Source organism: Ascidiella aspersa, chromosome 7 (assembly GCF_963924565.1).
Source record: "Ascidiella aspersa chromosome 7, kaAscAspe10.2, whole genome shotgun sequence".
Lineage (NCBI taxonomy): Eukaryota > Metazoa > Chordata > Ascidiacea > Phlebobranchia > Ascidiidae > Ascidiella > Ascidiella aspersa.
This window is the reverse complement of record NC_139453.1, coordinates 6,935,577-6,954,212: the sequence shown is the minus strand read 5'-3', so window position 1 is coordinate 6,954,212 and position 18,636 is coordinate 6,935,577. Positions and strand designations below refer to the sequence as shown.

The 18,636-nt window shown below is 37.3% G+C and overlaps 1 protein-coding gene across 1 annotated transcript in view; it reads left to right on the top strand.

Annotated features, from left to right (window-relative positions):
- The first annotated feature begins 1,913 nt into the window (after positions 1 to 1,913).
- The window catches only part of LOC146137469 (cadherin-23-like), a 72,797-nt gene continuing 56,074 nt past the window's right edge, over positions 1,914 to 18,636 (top strand). The window contains exons 1-10 of the mRNA XM_083394355.1: positions 1,914 to 2,046; positions 4,262 to 4,431; positions 5,001 to 5,051; positions 6,256 to 6,438; positions 8,356 to 8,513; positions 15,578 to 15,689; positions 16,383 to 16,749; positions 17,025 to 17,185; positions 17,689 to 17,818; positions 18,194 to 18,365. Of these exons, the coding sequence (XP_083250481.1) occupies positions 1,914 to 2,046; positions 4,262 to 4,431; positions 5,001 to 5,051; positions 6,256 to 6,438; positions 8,356 to 8,513; positions 15,578 to 15,689; positions 16,383 to 16,749; positions 17,025 to 17,185; positions 17,689 to 17,818; positions 18,194 to 18,365 (1,637 nt within the window). The remainder of the gene's footprint in view (positions 2,047 to 4,261; positions 4,432 to 5,000; positions 5,052 to 6,255; positions 6,439 to 8,355; positions 8,514 to 15,577; positions 15,690 to 16,382; positions 16,750 to 17,024; positions 17,186 to 17,688; positions 17,819 to 18,193; positions 18,366 to 18,636) is intronic.

The following is an 18,636-nucleotide window of genomic DNA, read 5'->3' as shown; positions in this document are numbered from 1 at the left end:
ATAGCAGATCCTTGGTCAGACTTTTTCCACAGGGACTTACTTGTTGATCGTATGAGATAAGAAATGATACGCGGTTGGATGTACTTTCTGTTCATTTGCCAACCTGTTGAAATGTCTCGGCCCCTTTGAGATTAGAATTTTAATTCTAAATAATAAGCTACCCGAAGTTTGTTTAGTGTTCACTTTGATTTAAGTAAATATCATTTAATCCCCGTTAAGTTTTTCAATAACAACTACTATAAAAGAGCATCAACAAAGGTTGTGAAACACTAAGCTAATTGAAAAATGATATGCACATTAGGTTATGATAGGTTTATTCACCTGAGAAATCAGTGTCATTTTAGTTCATTAAGGTTAGAGCATCCTACAGGTTAGATGTAGTAATGACAAACTGATTTGAGTTGTAGCAAGGCGTTCTTAAAGATTGCCTATTGCAGTTAAAATAACGAGGTCTTGGCCTCATATGGCAAACGCCCCGTTTCAATAATGCAAGCGCGGCATATTTGGTTTCTTACGACTTTTGTGCCTGATGTCAATTCAAAATCGAAATCAGAACCCTATATAGTGTGAACTTGTCTGCATTTGATTAAGAGCTGTTTTTCGTACGTTTCCAACGGCTTATTGCATTGAACATTTTATAACTTTAAAATAGCAATGGATTTATGAAAACTATATAAGTACATTGTATTTGCTGTTATGTTTTGATGATAAATAATATTTATTAGGTTGCTTAATAATGCAATTTCATTTTCTTGAATTTTTGTCATACAAATCTTTAATTCTAGATGATTTTTTTACTACCAAGAAACACAATTCTTTGGAGATACGTGTAACAGAGCACAACTGGGATTAACATAAATGATTAAAAAGCGTGCTGAACTGTTAAATAAAAAAGTTGTCATGCAAACTGTAATAGTTTTAGCTCTTTACTTAAGAAACGTCCACCTGTTCTAACGCGTTAAGCACCTTACACTTTCAACACGTGTTGCAAAAGATTACGCGCACTTGTTTACCTAAATCCATCGTTGTTTGGGATTTTACGGTGTGAAAGACGAATTGTTTTTGTTCAGGCCGCCCTGCAGTAATGCGTGCAATTCCTTCACACCCCTTTACATAAGATAAAGCTTGCAAACACATTGGCATGTTGTTAACCGCTATTGTTTTAAACTCTTTTGCGTGTGTTTTTGCGAATATCTAAGATTTTCTTAAAAAAAATACCTGTTTATGAGTAAGCCTAACTGTAAAGAATTAAAAAAAATCACAGCAAAATCACGTGTTGTTAGTTGCTTTTTTCGGTTCTGTTTCATAACATTTAAAAAATGTTTGCTGATAGATATAAATAATTTGTGGTAGTTTAATGACCGACAAAGATGTAGAAACAGTTAAACCAGCTTAACACGTGTCACTTTCGACGACTGTTAAATTTTGCGTTGAGAAAGACACCACCTGTATACGATTGAGTGTAACTAAAACGGAACCAAAAATGAAAACTTTTGACCAGATTCACACATCTTGTTACTCGTATATTGTCTGCGATTAAGGGTTAGAGTTTCCCACGAACAATATGCATCAAGCCGGGCGCTAACAATGATCCAATTTGTGTATTCACAGGCAAATTAAGATCACATTGCTCGCGAATTAATTTCAATTGCCCGATCGCTGATCATCGGGCGTGTCAAAAGTAGCGATTCGCAACGTTTGACCGAGCAAATTTGCCGGGCGAAAGCTACCGAGACCCGGTTGCTCACTTTTAAAGACGGATTTCACCCTAATCCGGCCATTGTTGCGTCATAAAGCCGTCGCGCGTCGTTGTCGAAACGTCGGCAGATGTGAGCTGGTTTTCCGCGACCCCAAATCGACAAAGTCGTCATCGATTTTTCCGAAAACAGGACTTGGCTGGATTTCGATTCAAGATGGCCGCCGCGCTCGGGCGCTGCCTTCTCGTGCTTGTGACGTCATCGGTGGTCAGTGTGACGTCACAGGGCGGCAGGGCGCCGTACTTCGACAACGAGTGGTTCTGGACAATGAGCGAGAACGATTCGCTGGGTAAGTTATCGTGGAAATTGTCGGGATTGTTTGGAACCACTGTTCTGCATGTTACCAAAGCTCTTTGTTCATTATGACGTGTATAATGATTATTATTGTATTCGAACGTAGAAACAATTCCAATAATTCAGTCTGACTTTAACCTAACCACATTCAGATGGTGTTTCAAACTATGCGAGACTGAAGTGCAATCTATCCATTTTATAACTGATGATATTCTAGTGTTTTACCTAATATCTTGACTCCATTAAGGCGACTGGTAATTCGTAATTCTATGGTTTAGCAAAAACAAGCCGCGATTCAGTTGTTAAGTTTCAAAGTGTACAGAACCCTAAAAAATATCGCCAGAAGAACCACTAATAGACCCGAGTCACAGCTAATTGCGGCGTATATTTCCGCCCAGTCTCTCGCTAATAGCGTTCGAACTTTGTTAGCATCGACCACACACACAAACGTCGCGTCTCGAAAAAAAAAAACAGGGGGGCGCCGATATTAAGCCTGGGGAGCCAGATTCATCATCAACAGTGACGTCATAATCGATATCAGCGCTTGGCAAAATTGTAGAACGTGCGGTCTGCAGCGGAGACCAAACCCGGCCCGTTGGGACGCGATGCTTCTCGCGTTTCGTATGTCTCGATGCGCCGCTGCGGCCGCGATTTTCACGTTCTTCGTATTGTCGAATCGATTGTGACGGCGCTTGTCATCTTTCGTCGCATTTAAATTCGTCGTTTTTTGAGCTTGTTTTTTTTTGACTGAGAAACTGAAAGTTTGTCCTGTGAGGGATGTCCGATAATATCGGGTCGAAGCTGATACCCGATACCAAGTGGTGGTATCGCTTCCCGTCCGATACTAGGATGGTTTTTCAAAGTTTAATTTCACGTCCTGTCGTAACGCAACTGTATTAATTGCATTAAAGCAAGATATGCAAACCAAAGCACGCCAACCGACATTTTCGTTTTCTCAATGTTTGCGCTTGGCATAAACTGTTAGTAAGAGAATATACACATGGTTACTATAGCTATAGTTCCGACAGCTTTAAATATCCATTCTGTTTTGAATTCGCAAACCCGCTAAATATGGTCGAAAATAGTTTTTGTTTAAGAAATAAGGTCGGTTGTTTTTCAAAGTCTATATAACATGTGCAACTGCCATCCTTTTACAAAGAAAATCTTTGTATTTACACTGGCACACTTGGTGTTATCAGCAAAGATTGCAAGAAACAGCGGCACATCAGCGTTCTGTTGACATCAATCGCACTTGCCTTAATGCGGTTTCACTACCAAGTCACTTCAGCGATAATATTCGAGGCACAGCAAGTTAATGGCGCTTTCTTATCTCGATATAAAGCCTGTGTGGTCTGATTGGGGGCCTCTTGTAAATGGACGCCTTTATATGGATGGCGAGTTGTTACTGCACTGCAAAAGCGCAAAAGCGCCCAACTTGTCTGTCCCCTATTACGTTAACTAAGGAATTTGACAGTTCTCTCTTGGTAATGGATAATTGTAGGTGATGAGCGAAATTTTTGCGACGTCCTAGATTGTAACTTCTTCATTATAAGCACGTGCTACTTGAAACTTGTTTGGGATACACTTTGAAACTAAACAGAAACTGAACATGTTTTTGGCTTGACTAAAAAGGCCTGTACTTAAGTCGAAAGTTGTGGTAGTATTGTATAGTTTTGGGGGAACCTAATAGTAAACTATGGGCAAATGTATGTTCAAATTGTATTCATTGACTCTTAAATTGACTTTAAACATAAGCCAAAATCTGTGTGAACATATATATAGTTATAAAGCAGTCAAATAAATTGTAACCAAACATTACTGTGAATTATGTTGTACATTCTGCAAACGGTAAATGCACTATACGCATTCAAATGGTAAATCAAGGAAAAACGCGAGTCTATACCACTTTTATTTAAATAAAAATATGTTTAAACTTTGTGTAAATACATAGACCTACAAATTACGTAGGTATAGCACGGCAAAATATATTTAAACCACAACCCAAAATTAAAGTGAAAAAAACAATTATACTGTTGTAAGGTTCTCAAAAGTTAGCTCAATGGATTCATCTACTTTTTCTCCTTGTTAATTTGAGGCCCCGCTTAACATTAATGTCCAGCGGCTTGACATTACATTCCAAAGGCTAATAGCCGAGTTCCGTCCATTCCAACATTTTCCATTGTTTCACCATCATTCCCTTGACGTAACAGGAGCCAGGCCGCGATCGGTTATCAACGAAAAGGACGTGATTCGCCTGAGCGCGATTGACCCCGATGGTGACCCCTTGACCTACGGGGTCAGGGGTGAAATCGGCCGGAAGTATTTCACGGTTGACGCCAACTCGGGAACTGTCAAGCTGAAGAGCCCGTTCGATCGCGAGGTTGGTGGAAGTTTGAAGGTTGTGAGTTCGAATCCCGGCAATCTCAATGTGTGCTTTTTTGGTTCTTACGCACGTGTTAAAACTGTAAGACAGCTTGAACCATTTAAAATACATGATGGTGCATTTACTTTTATTTGACTGAGTTGTTTATTTGCGATTCTATAAGGTGAAAGGTTAAAATTTTAGTAAGTTATGCCATTTAAACGAAAATGCGTTGATAATAACATGTATAAGTTTTTATGTTGAGAATAGTATACATATATTTATGAAGAATATATACAATTATACAACATATTAAAAATGTTGATAACAGTTTGCGTGATTTGTTTTACGTTTGTTTGTAATGCAAATGCAATATTTTTTGCATTGTTTATTGTTTACCAAGTAAGGATTAGCTCGCACTATGTTTGACCAAAGCGTTATATCTATCTAACGATGTAGCGGAAGGCACGGAACGCTGATAGACTTTTTACTTGCCCCGGGAGGTTGATCACAAATCCCCTGCCGAGCTTTTTTGGAGCAAGATTACAGTGGCTTGTTAACGTCATCAGAAATGTATTGTGTTCCAGGTGGACAACAAGTACACGGCAAAGTTTACAGTTTCCGATGGAATAAACACAGTAAGTTCGAAACTATTATGTATATTCTAGAGCAGGGATGTCCAACCTGCGGTCCGCGGGCCACAGTGCGGCCCACCTAAAATTGTTGTGCGGCCCGCTAGTCATTTCGACTCCAAGTAGTATTTTGAACTTTGAATCTTAGCCTAATTAAAAATATAACAATCAGCTATTAGGGGGCAGTAATAGTATAGTAGGCCTACATGTAGAAAAAAAATATGTATATAGCTACAAAGTCCCGTTTACACTACTAGTCATTATTTGTAAAATAAAATTTAATAGATTGTGCGGCCCATTCAAATATTTGAAGTTGCAATGCGGCCCTCTGCAAAAAAGGTTGGACATCCCTGTTGTAGAGAAAAAAACGAATTTGATTTAACCAGCATTTATCCTATTATCTCTGTCGAACATCTATATTCTACTTCACAGCGCCAATGTGTAGCCTTAGTTTTTCTACTCGAGACAACATTTAAACAGAAATTCTTAGCTTAAATACATGGCAAATTTATGAGCAAAGTTTTGCTGACGCATTTTCCTTTGGGATTTGCTTGAAAAGCAGATATTCAAAACAACCAGCGTTGTGTTGTTTGTAGTACCAACGTTGTTGAAAGTTAGCCCATGGGAATTCGCACTATTGTTACCCATGGAATAAACCACTTGCATCAATTTATGCGACAAGGGCTTAGCTAATGTTTCAACAATGTTGGCGATATATCCCATTCGTCAATTTGAAAAAAATTACCAGTTGTACTTAATTGGTCCCATTTTCGGGTGAATAATATGGCCCAAAATTTGAAACTTTAGATAACAGTTAGAAAATCATTTGATGTATTTTGCATTAGTCGGGTATTGCTGTTGATGTAACAGAAGTACTTGATGTCAATGTAGAGAGTATGTTGTGTTGCATGCTCTGTAAGTAACTTCATTAATATGATCATTGTTGCTATATGAATAAAACTGTTGTCTCGGACTAAAAGTCTACGTAACTAACGTAAACCAAAATATAAGAAAGTCTGTTTTTTAAACGCTCGTTTTAAGTACAATTACACCATTCTCCTACCAGACCAAAATATTTTCAAAGAGACTTAGATAATGTAGCCTACATTATCGCACCAAAGGCTGTCTATGCCTATTAACCTACAAGAGTACACCTGGCTGAGCAGATCAGTGACGTATTGCTGTTCTTAAATCAAGCTGTCTTCACCAGGTTGAGCACGAGGCTGACATCCGAATTCTGGACGTGAACGACAATGCTCCCGCCTTCACTAAGCCGAGTTACGACGTCACGATTTCCGAAGATGCGCGAATCGGATCCGAAGTTGCGCGAATCTCGGCGAGCGATCCCGACCAGGGCTACGGCGGTCTGGTGCGCTATTCCATCCGACAAGAGGTAACTAACAGCAGTGTTGTTAACCAGTCATTTTGAAATTTAGGCCTTAGGTTCCAGTCTAGTTATTTGAAAAAAATTAGGTTCAAGTCAATTTTTTTGCAAAAATAACAAGTCAAGTTCCAGTCCAAGTCATCATTTGCCAAGGAAAGTCCCATTGTAAGTCGTGAGTTACCCAAGTCGTCTACTGGGAAATTTAGTTATCTTTGAGAAATAGCTGTTAGACAAAGTGCCTTTTTGAGGAAAATCGGTAGTTGATGTCAGTTTGAAAGTTTTAAGTTTTATAAGCGAAAAATACGGCCGTGCAAATTAAAACCTTTGTCGCTCCGGACCGCAGCTGGTGAAATTAGAAAATGTGTTTATAGTTTTACCATATTTTATGCAAAAATAATTGTGTGCATCCCATTTGTAAGACGTCCGGTTTTGTTTACGTTGTTTACGCTTTTACTTCCATACGTTTACCTTTCGGTATGCCAAGGCGTGTTAATCAAGGTAAAACGCCAAGGGGAAGGGGAGATTGGTCACGGTGGTGATTATTATCGACAGATTGTAAAGCGCTGGTCTGTTGTAATGGAAAGTAGAACGCTTGCAAGAGATTATAATCGACAGACACATCTGTAACAATAGGTCACTATCTAATACATATTTTAAAACCATTGTTTTAGGCAGAGTTTGTACGTTCTTTCTTCTTCAGTTAAACCAACTTTAAACTTAAAGTCAGTTATTGCATTGAATTATTTTAATAAAAACTTTATAACCAATGTTTCGAAATGTGTACGTACTGCAAATCGCTTATGTATACGAGATAACATTTTACTGTTTCTTTACAACATGTTTTGCTTTGCAAAAAACCTGTTATGGGATACAGTCGCTTGAAACTAATATTAATACAGAGTTTTTAAATCTGCTGCAACTGTTGAACGACCAATCGTACTGCAATATTGAACAGTGCCGCCAGATTACACCAAATTTAGAGTTAAACAAAATGCTAACATGGATTGAATTAAAGTTTGTAAATCAAATTTGTGCCCTGCAATACGAAAATGAAGCGTTATACCTTGAAACAATGGAATATTTGCGTTATTTTTCACCGTGCATATAGGGCCTACAGCTGTTAATCGACTGTCCAAAATTATCAAAAAGTAACGTTTTGCGAATAATATTTTCTAGAAGGAGCAATTATTCCGTAGGACAGTGTCGTTCAATTGGCAGTCCAAATCCATAACAATCATAACATGTCTCAGTGCGACCCACATGTATTAAATACACGCGACTGTCTGACAATTTCCGATGACCGTAATCCATCGCTCAAGCGAACATTCCGTGATGGGTTTCGATCGCAAACGCCCGTCCCATCGTGACGTCATAAATAGAGACTGTCGGCGCGTAATTGCGAAACAATGACCTGTTTTGGTACAAAACAAAAGCGTAAAGTCTATAGTTAATTGAGAGAGTCACGCATGACACCTTATTGACATTTTCAACAGCTGTAAAAATGAAATGGAATTTAGTAAAATATTTTAGGTTTAACACTATGTTTGCTAAAGGTTTTAAGCGAGCAGTTCCTTTAATAAAATTATATAATTATTATCTGTCGTAAACCTATTTTGCGATCTATTGTAATCATTTCAACATTAACTTTTTATCCCTTTTTTAACCCCTTGACTGAAATTATATCATTTTTACTAATATTTCTCATATAACGCTGTATTTTTTACCATCGGAGATTGCAAAAGTGATTTAAATGTGATTGAAAAGCTTTTGCATACTTGAAATGGATTTAAACCCACTTAAGTATCTTTATTGATCCAACATCCGGTATTTACAGCCGTATTATCCCTCAATTCAATATTGGACATAGGCCTATCAATATGATATATATATAACAATCAAACCCTAATTATGACGTCACAAATGCAGGACAACCCCGGCAGTGACGTCACCACACGGGGACCGCCAAGAATCCCGTTCGAACTGCGGCGCGACAGCGGATTGCTGATTTTGACGTCGAGGCTGGATTACGAAAAAGCCAAAGTACACAGATTGACGGTGGTCGCTTCTGACAGAGATGGTCAAAGGTAAATGAGTGTGTGTATACACTGTAGTACTCAGTGCTATAATGATTTGACTTGAGTGCACTTAAGTCAAGTCACGGTTTTCAAATGACTTGACATCAGTCTTATGGACAAAATGACTTGATTTGACTCAAGTCTTCTAGAAAAATGACTTGGTTAAAATAAAGTGTTTTCATTAAGCATTTTTCGTTATAAAATTGGGTTATTTTTCTTAAGCTTCGCACGAGAAACATTATGACTGCAATATGTTTGTTTTTGTTTATATTTTAGTAGAAGGAATGACTTACAATCGGACTAATTTAGCAATGATAATAATAGTTTAACGTTGAATTGTTATGACAAGGCCATTTTTTTTTGTTTTTTTTTTTTACAAATGACTTGACTGGGACTTGAGTTATTTCAAAATGACTTGTTTACAACCCTGGTTGGTATTCACCTGTGGTAATTAACCCCGAAACGATAATGTGGCAATTTAAGGGGCTGATTTTGACAGTAATGTAAGCTGTTATGTTAGACCGTCGATTACCAAGAAGTAGTATTCAGCAGTCGTAAAATTATTGACATTTCAACGAATTATTTAAATAGAAATCCAGAGAGTATAGTTCAAATCTGCAAGGTCCTTTTTGTAAAGACACTAAAAAGGGTGGCAAATACTGCCATAATGGGTTTTGTGGAGGGAAAATAAAACAACAGCAATGCTGAGATTTTGTTTAAATGCTAAATATAAAAATAACAAAAAAAATTTGTTCGTCTACTTAGCATTGGGACAAAATGTATTACTAAGATCTATAACATTGTTATAGACATGTGCTAAATTTCCCTCGTAAAGCCGAAATCTATATTTCCCTGTTTTATAAGGAATAAATCTCTGTGTCCACTAGCTTGTCCTATATATGTCAAAAATGAATACACGTTTTTTAACTGTAATCTTGTTCCATTCAAGACATTTTGCAGTTAGGCATTTCAAATAAAGAACAGCTTTTAAAATTGAGTAAGTGCGTCGTTTGTGAGGCCTGTTTGGGGTCAGGGGTCAGGGGGTTGGGTTTGGGGGTCAGTGGACGTTACCCCGATGCTCCTCGAATTGCTGCTTGATCACCCACTCTGCGGTGCTTCCCCTTGAGCTGGATGCCAGGGAGAATAGACCCAGGTTGGGGCCGCGTTGGTCCTGAAAAAGTGGGTGAAGTTGTTTTTATTTTTTTGTATGAATTTTTCTATATGGTCTAATCCGGGGATAACCAATCTACAGTCCGCCATCAGTTTAAGAGTCTGCCATCAGTTTAGGTACAGTCCGCCATCACTTTAGGTACATTTTCTTTTGGATCTCAAAAAAACGATTATATGACGGAAAAAATAGTCTAATCGAAATATTCCTATCCTTTTTTCTTAAAAACATATCTTTATCTTTACTTCTCTCTATTAAAATTATTAGTATTATTATCCATTATTTTTTATGATTTCCATCAATGTTCTTCTTATTATGTTGCGCTATTCTCGCTATTTGATCTGACTATTATTCATTAAATTAACCAAATCAGAAATTGTAACAGTAAGCAGTACCCTTGTTGTTAGGTGTTAGTCACCGCTTACAAAAACGTGTTTTTTTATAAACACTGCAAGAAAAGAATTGTTGAACAAACGTGTAAGAATAGCGGTACAGATTTAACAAAACAATTGTATCTTGGGAAACCATTTGAAAAAGTATAGTGGGAATACTTTTTCAAAACTCAGTGGTTCTATACGTTTTGAATGCAGCGCAAGCATGTAAATCGGCTTTTCTTTTGAAACGTGGTATATCAGCCGCCTAAAGCCTGTATTTTACCGATACTTTCTATCTTGGCAAATGTGGTCGTTAAACTGTGCTTTGTGCTTTGTTTGAAAATGTCATTCGTGTATTGCACGACCTATAGACCGATCTTATCCGACCCCGTGACCCAAACAGCCTAAATACCCTTCTAACAAGAGACGGCACTTAAACAACATGTTGGAATTGCAGCATTCGTTCGTGGGGGCTGACAACTTCTTTAGTTTGGATAATATATAGGATGTTTTTACATTTTTTACGATGATCGGTGATAGTAAATTAAACGTGGAATAATTGATGATGGTAAATTACATAATATGTTCAAAACATTGCATTGCAAGCAACCAAAGGAAGAAAGTATAAGTTTTACGTTATGCTGAATACATTAAGTTCATTTTTTTTGTTTTTCTCAGTATAAGTTTCCTAGTTTTAAATGGTGTCAGTTCATAGAAAGCCAAGAAAACTGTTCCCAAATCTAGCAAAGCGCCAATTACGCGAATTACTACAATTACTACTACCTTGTCGCCAACTTAAATGCCAATATATCAAGTTTAAAACTTTCATGCCAAACCAGAGTCCACGATTAAAAGCGGCACGGCGACTTTTGAGTTTATTACATTCGAAGCTTGGCCCGCTGGTACGGGTGAATTTATGTCGAGCGTAATGCACGCTTCGTCTAATGCTTTTATGATGACTAGCGTGGTATCGATTGCTGTCAAGCTGCGGGTTTGTCGATGCAAAAAACACGAACCCAAACGCCATCTATTCGGCCTTGCTTTTGCTTCGCAACGTTGTTATTCCGAAGTTTGAACTAAATTCGGTTCAACAGGATGGAAATACCCTCCGAAATGCGGAAAACACAATTACTATAGGGTTGTATAATTTAGAGATGCTCCGCCTTGACGTGGACGCTAATGGAAATATGGTGACAACTGGTGTACGCCGGATAGTGGTTATGACAACTGGTGTACGCCGGAACTGGTGTACGCCGGATAGTTGTTTATAAGCATGTGTTTTCTTTAATATTACAACATGTTTACTTTTTAGCCAGGCCGAAAGGAAAATCACGATAATTTGACATTCGTTAATTTACATCGATACATTAAAATATCGAGAACAATTAAACTATAGGTTTAACTTAAATTCATTAAAAAAATGTGTTTATTTTAAAATCTCGTATTTCTTATGAAAAAAAATCCCGTTTTAAAATAGGTATGCTATCTTTGCAGTTTCTTCTTGGCGCTAATTGTCAAAAGAAGCATCTAAAACGGATTATTTATTTTTACTTACACCACATAGTTGCGGATCAAAAAATGCCACACAAGCAATTAAGTCACGATACAAGCAAATCTACCGAATACCGCGAGCGGCCGCATTCATATACGCATAACCGACGTGCAGTAAAATTCTACTAATCGCACGGTATAAAGGCGATATCGCGGTAATAACACGCCCCCCAAATCGATGCCGCAATATGCCACAATAAGTTTATTGCGCGGTAAACAAGCTCGTAAATTCCGACCGATTCCACGATAATTGGGCTGCACGTCGCATTATTAGCGCGCCGACGAGTCTTTTATCTCGACTTTTTCGGAATCTTTGTTCGGAGTTTTTTTCCATCGCGATTTTGACACGCCCTATGCCTTGCTATTGTTGCGTATTCCAACATGAGATAGTGCTGCAATCGTTCCAAAACGTTACTTATTTTTACCTTTCTATATTAAAAGGATAATTTCATAATTAGGTTTGTTGAACTATACGTAGACAAACCCTTACCTTAATTGGTTAATATAATTAACACCTTCTTATAGCCATGGAAATTTCTCTATAGAGCCAGTTTTTACACGTCACAAAACCGGTTACGCGGAGCACAGCCTAATCTGAAAAATCACCCAGTTGTAATGTGTCCTGTATAAATACTCCCCTAGACAAAACTGGCGCTCCTAGACAAAACTAACCCTACAAATGACTTGTCTCTAAAAACGCTACCGGCGGGGCTATACTTACAATCGTAAGATGTTGAATTTTTTGAATTTTTGATCATATTGCATTTTTTGGCGGTCTTTCAATCAAACTGAAAACGATATACAATTATTATTTTTTTTGCTCTATCTTTTTCCGACGCCAACTTGCATGATCTCAAAAAACAGAGTACATATTTTCGCTTTTGCGTTTTCGGGCGCGTATACAACCTTGGTGCTTTCCCTTTTATTGGCGCCGCGGCTCATGTCGCCGCTGCTCGTGACGCCATCACGGCTTCTGACGTCATCAGTAAATCCCTTGAGCTTCTTCTTTACCTTGTCCTTGATGACGCCCAGGCACTTTTCGGTGGTCGATTTGCGACTGCCGTCCTGCGACGTAATAATGGTGCACTTGTAAATTTGGTGACATCACTTGAAGTGCGTAATGAGAAGTGACGTCATTGTGTTTACCTGACTATTTTTCCCCGTTTCCACTTCGGGAAGGGAGGATGATGTTGGTTCCGCGGATTTCTGAAAAGAGTTAAAACATTTTTATTTATTATTATTAAAAAGCGATTTAAGCGAGATTTGAATTCAAGAACACACGACTAATTTCCTGCTTTGCCAAACAGTGGTGCCGTTTTTATTGAGTGCCAAAAAGACATTTTAAATTCTTTCAAATTATCTTAGTTTTTGCTATACTTGTTTCAAGCTTTTTAATACAATTACTTGCGCACTATTAAAGTGGAAGAAACCTTTTTTGCTCATACACTACACAGTGCACAGGTTATATGTGTTGTTTGAACTAAGCTAACTGTGTCATAGTAGTAAACCAATTACAAAAAACATCTGTTTATCTTTTATAGTGTGCCTTGAGTATAATAGGTTAGAAACCGCTTTTTAAAAAATATTCAGCAAATTTACATTACTAAGTTTGTTTTCCATAATTTCGAAAGGACTAATTTTTGAGTTATTCCACCTGACAAATTAATCTAAAAATGTTCATCATTAAAAACCTTCAACCTAAAAAACGATAAGATTACGCCTGCCTACTTTCACGTACTCACATCGCCCCCTTGCGACTGACTCTCATACTTCATCTTACGCCGCAAGATGTCGCTGAGCACTTTTTTAAGCATCTTGCTTTCGTCGTCGGTCAGGTCTTTACTGAAGGCGCTGGTGGCCGAACCCGTCCTGACCAGATCGCCCTGGGTCGTGGGCCGGCGCCCCGTTTTCGGGCCTCTACCTTTTGTGACGTCATTGTTGGGCTTGGATGATTCGAAGACCGTGTGAGGACGAACCCCTGTGAAAATAGCCGGGGGCTTACTATGTGTTGTAAACGAACAGGCAGTTTTTGTGGAAAGTATGGATTGCTGAAGTAAACAAACTACAAAGCTTCTATTGACAAAAAATGTGTTCTACAGTCAAGTATTCGCGGATAAAATTTAACGCAAAAAGTAACGGTTTATGAGGAATAGGTACACAATTTTCTTTCATTTCCATTCGATAGTAAGTTAAGTTGGCCAGAAATTCTGCATTGATGCCTAGAAATGTATACGTATTGAAAAATGGTAACAAGAAGGATTACAAAGGAAACAATTCCGAAATTTTACCAAACTTTTTTTATTTTATTTTTATCTGACAATCTTGATTCATTCCAATAATAGAAAGAAGGGTACAGTTTCAGCCAAAATTAAGCTTTTTAAAGAAATTTTTTGCATAGTTTGCATGATGAAGTTTGCACAAACATATGACCTTGCTTCCTCTTCTGACCTTGCTTCCTAATTTGCTTTCACATTTTTTAACAGTAAGAAAAGTTGACAGGAGACTGCTAAAAATTTCGGCCCTTTCTCTTACTTTTTTTGTGCATTTCTCCCACAACATCGGCAATCCTCTCTCTCAGCAGAGCCACGCACAAACGCTCGGCCTTGCTCAACTTTCGAGGCTTCTTGGTTCCAACCCCGGCCGGTCGGTGCTCCAAAGCGGTGACAATCGGTTCTTCGACCTTTTTGGGTTCTGAAATGATAAAAAGAAAGATATGAAAAGATAGACACGCATATATGTGTGTAACAACTGTGATCTAGCCCCTTTTAAGTCGCTTTTTGGCCAAAAATGGTTTGTTCTGTGTACCTTTTGCCAGTTTTCTGAGGTCAGTGCTTCCTGACCTGTTGCGCCTCAAGCCTCGAAACACGAGCGTCTGTGAGGCTTCGACTCTCTGCACGTCGAACAGGTTCTCATCGTGGTCTTCCTCAACACGGGGGGAGTAGTCTGCAGTGTTGTAAACAAGTCACTTTTAAATAACTTAAGGCCAAGTCATATCTTTCGTAAAAATAACAAGTCCAAACCCAATTCATCGGTTTTCTAAGTCAAGTCCCAGTCAAGTCACATTATGAGAGCAAGTCAATGAAGTCCTGTCATTGGCACAAAACTATTAAACTTGGTAAACTCGTCTGATTAGAAGCAGTAGGCTAATTGGCGTCCCACTTTCTATAAACCACTATTTTATAACTTAAGAATTTAGTAAATAGCAAGGCACTAGTTAAAAATGGGCTACTAATATTTTTATTTTTCTATTGGTTAGTCTGTTTTGAACTTCACATGCTCGGCTACATTCCTATTTGTAAAACAAAAAAAACTTTTCTTAAAATAACGAAAGGCTATACTAGGTTAAATTTGACAACGAAAAAATCTTATTTTTACCTTCTATATCTGCATCGCAGTCCTCAAAGGTAGAATAACGGACACGCAACGTTTTAGTTGTGTCCATACCTTTCGCTTTTCTGAACATAAATATGTTTAGACAAACATTCTAACATTTACCTAAAAACAGTAAACCTCCCTTGCTAGTTTATTTCCTTGCTGTGCCTTATTTTGACACTTTCCTAGCAAGTCATTGATTATTTGTTTGTTGTTTGTGATGTAACACAGCCCTTAATCTAGTAGCCTTTTCTAACCAGTTAGTAAATTTTTTGTTTGCCTGTGCAGTTTTATAAGTTTAAACTTAAAACTTATTAAGTTTTTATATGTATGATTAATTTGAACAACAAATATGGAAAAGTTAAGCCTCACAGCCCACAGATAAATAAACCTTTACTTGGTTTTCTTATTCAAATATTTAGGTCACTTTAAATTTCTATAACTGACTAATAAAAACTGTGCAGAATATTAGACGAGTATTTGAGTTAGCCTGTACTACATTATGTTTTTTTAATTCCGAGACATATATTAACAATTTTAAACAACAATGTTTTAACAGAACGACATCCTGTTAAATGTTTGTAAATAGTGTTTAATTACTTTTTCAGGTCGCTTTCTTCGAGAGTTACAGTAACTGTAAATGTACTGGACGTCCAAGACAGCGAACCGAAATTTCTGGACCTGCCTTACGACAGAACGATCACAGAAGACGCGCCTGTGGTACGTGAACAAAGATTATTTTTATTTTTTACAAGTGAAAACTAAACATGATTGTTATTCGTGTTTAAAATGTTGTATTAACGCCTGAAGGTCAAATTAACTGTTAAATTAACATAGGCCTTCAAATCATTTATTTTTTTATTTTTGGAACAGTGGTTTGTGACCTGTGTTAAAAACCCCCAGCAAGGTATTGTAATGTAATTTATTTATTTTCTATGAGTTTTCAAAACAAACTTGTGCAGAAACAAGAATACACAAAATGAGAAATCTTAAAGGAGCCAATAAAAAGGCCAAATAATGGCCACCTATTCAACTGACAGCTAAAGCTTTAGGAATACTATTGTGTCACAGTAAAAATAAAACATAAAAACAAAGAAAACATCACAACAAAACGGAAAAAAAAAGTTATACTTATTGAGTACAAAAAATAATGATTGAAATATTAAGCTGCAGTAGAATTTAAAAATTTAGAAGGAAAAATATATGTTATTTTGGTGTTATTGTTTGTTAAATAAATAAATGCCCTGATATTTTAAGTCTGAAATTTAAGTTAACAATAAAGAGTTAAGGAAATCCATCAAGTTTTCTCCGGTGTAACGACACTAAAAAGGTTAAGAAACATTACTTAGGATTTAAACTTAATAAGACTGTATCCATAACCTCGGTATAATTTTTTTATTTAAATCAATGAAGGGTACAAAAGTGGTGACCATCCGTGCTATTGACGGCGACACCGGCTCTCCGAATGACATCGTTTACTCGCTGGTGGCCGGAAACGAGGCGGGCAAGTTTCTTCTCAATTCAGCCGGTGACGTCAGAGTTGCGTCATCACTCGATCGTGACGTCAATAATTTTCCGGGCCTCTATTCGCTCTCGGTTCGCGCCACTGAGATCAGTACCAAGGGTTCCAGGGGAGGGGCTTTTCGAGAAGTGAGCTTTGACGTCATAATTGATGACGTCAACGACGAGCGAGCGAGATTCGATATGACGTCATACAGGGCGTCGGTTTCGGAGAATACACCGGTGGGCATTGCCCTGCCACTTGATGTACACGTGAAAGGTAAATGTTTAAAAAGTATTTTGTATCTGATTTTTGTATTTTTAAACGTGTTATAACCTACTTTAATTTATCTGCTATCTTTATTTCGTATTTTATTCATTTAATATTTAGTCGTTTCTATAAACTTGTCTTCTACAAAAATTAAACAATGGATGCTTATATAGAATAAAACGATACGTAATGTAGCTTGGTTAAAATAATATAAAGGCTTTTCGGAACTTTTTACCACTTCAATTTATCTTTTCGCGAAATGCTAACTGTATTCTTTATTTCAGATAACGACCAGGGAACAAATAGTGACGTAACGCTATCGGTCAGCTGGTCCGTCAGTGACCTCATCACTGTGAGTCCGGTGACGTTTCGTGGTCAGTCTGACGTCACAGTGGTGCTAAAGCGACCTCTGGATTACGAGAGCGACAGGAGGGTCCAGTTTAAGGTAGAAAATTAGCATTTTGGCCGTAAATACCTCGTAATAAAGGAAACACTTCTGCAGTGTAAAAAAATATTGGCGAAACACTTTTAATTGGTAAAATACAATAGGAAGTAAACATCTCCAATCGAAAAACAAAATCGAATAAAACGTTTATATATAAAGACAAATCGTCTACATATTGGCTAAGCATCTACCATAAGTTAATGTATATACAAAAATGAAACACATGACTATAGAAATAAAAATCCGGTCACTTAAAAAAGATAATAAAGTTTGCATCACCCACAACTGGTCTAAAAATAAGAGGGACAATTCCGATGGGTGAAAAAACGGTCGTTTGAAAAATCCTCTTTTCAAACTTGAAATTAAACAAGTAACGACAGTAAAGTGCACATTGTTTTAAGGAAAATAACTTTGAGCTTCCATAGTATTTACCTTAGGGTCCTTAAAAACAAACAACCGTTTCATATGTTTTTAGCCTACCTATAAAGATATATGCACTACAGATATTTGCCAACGAGAGCAACGACCCTAAGCTCTTCTCATATTGTGACGTCACCATCAACGTCATCAACGAGAACGACAACGCGCCGGTGTTTGGGAAAACTCACTACACTGTCAACGTTTCCGAAAGCAGTAAGTTACTATTCTGCAGTTGTCAAAACAACAGAAACAATTTTACACCAAAAGCATATGCTGTAATTTTTTGAGACAAATGACTTTGGTTAAAATGAAGTGTTTTCATTTTGCAAATTAAAAAAATTGGGTTATTTATCTTAATTTGCACATCAGCTATTTAAGTTGGGTTTTGGTCTATTTTTTCGCAAGATTTCGGGCCAGGACAACAAATGTCGTTTTTGATTTTTTTTTCTGTTAGATACACTTTTCATATTGATTCTTCATCTTCATATTATTTAATAACCTATTTTTTTAAGTACACTCTTAATTTTGTCCCGTTATCTATAAGAAAGTGGGTGTTTTTTAATATTATTTAATAACCTAATTTTTTAGCTCCCGTTGGCACGACGATATTTCGCGTGGACGCCACCGACAACGATTCGGGCAGGCTCGGCCGCGTTTCCTACTTCGTCGACACGAACCGTGATGAAATCAGCGTGGCCAGAAGATCGGGTGACGTCACGCTTCTGAAGAGCTTGGATTTCGAGCGTGAAAGAAAAAAACAGTGAGTGAATTGCGACATGAATTTAATTTTAAGTTAGAGTAAAACTATATTGGCAAACAAAAACATTAAATCTTATATATACCAGGTTGCGTTGTTTGAACGTTTTGCATTAATCTTAATGCTATAAACTTCTAACAACAACCTTTAATATATTTACCCTGTGTGTTAGTGTTTAAACAATTAGTATATAGTAATATTATTTAGCGCAATGAATGGAATACTGTATGTTAATTGGCAAAACGTCAAAATTGATCACTTAATATCAACCTTT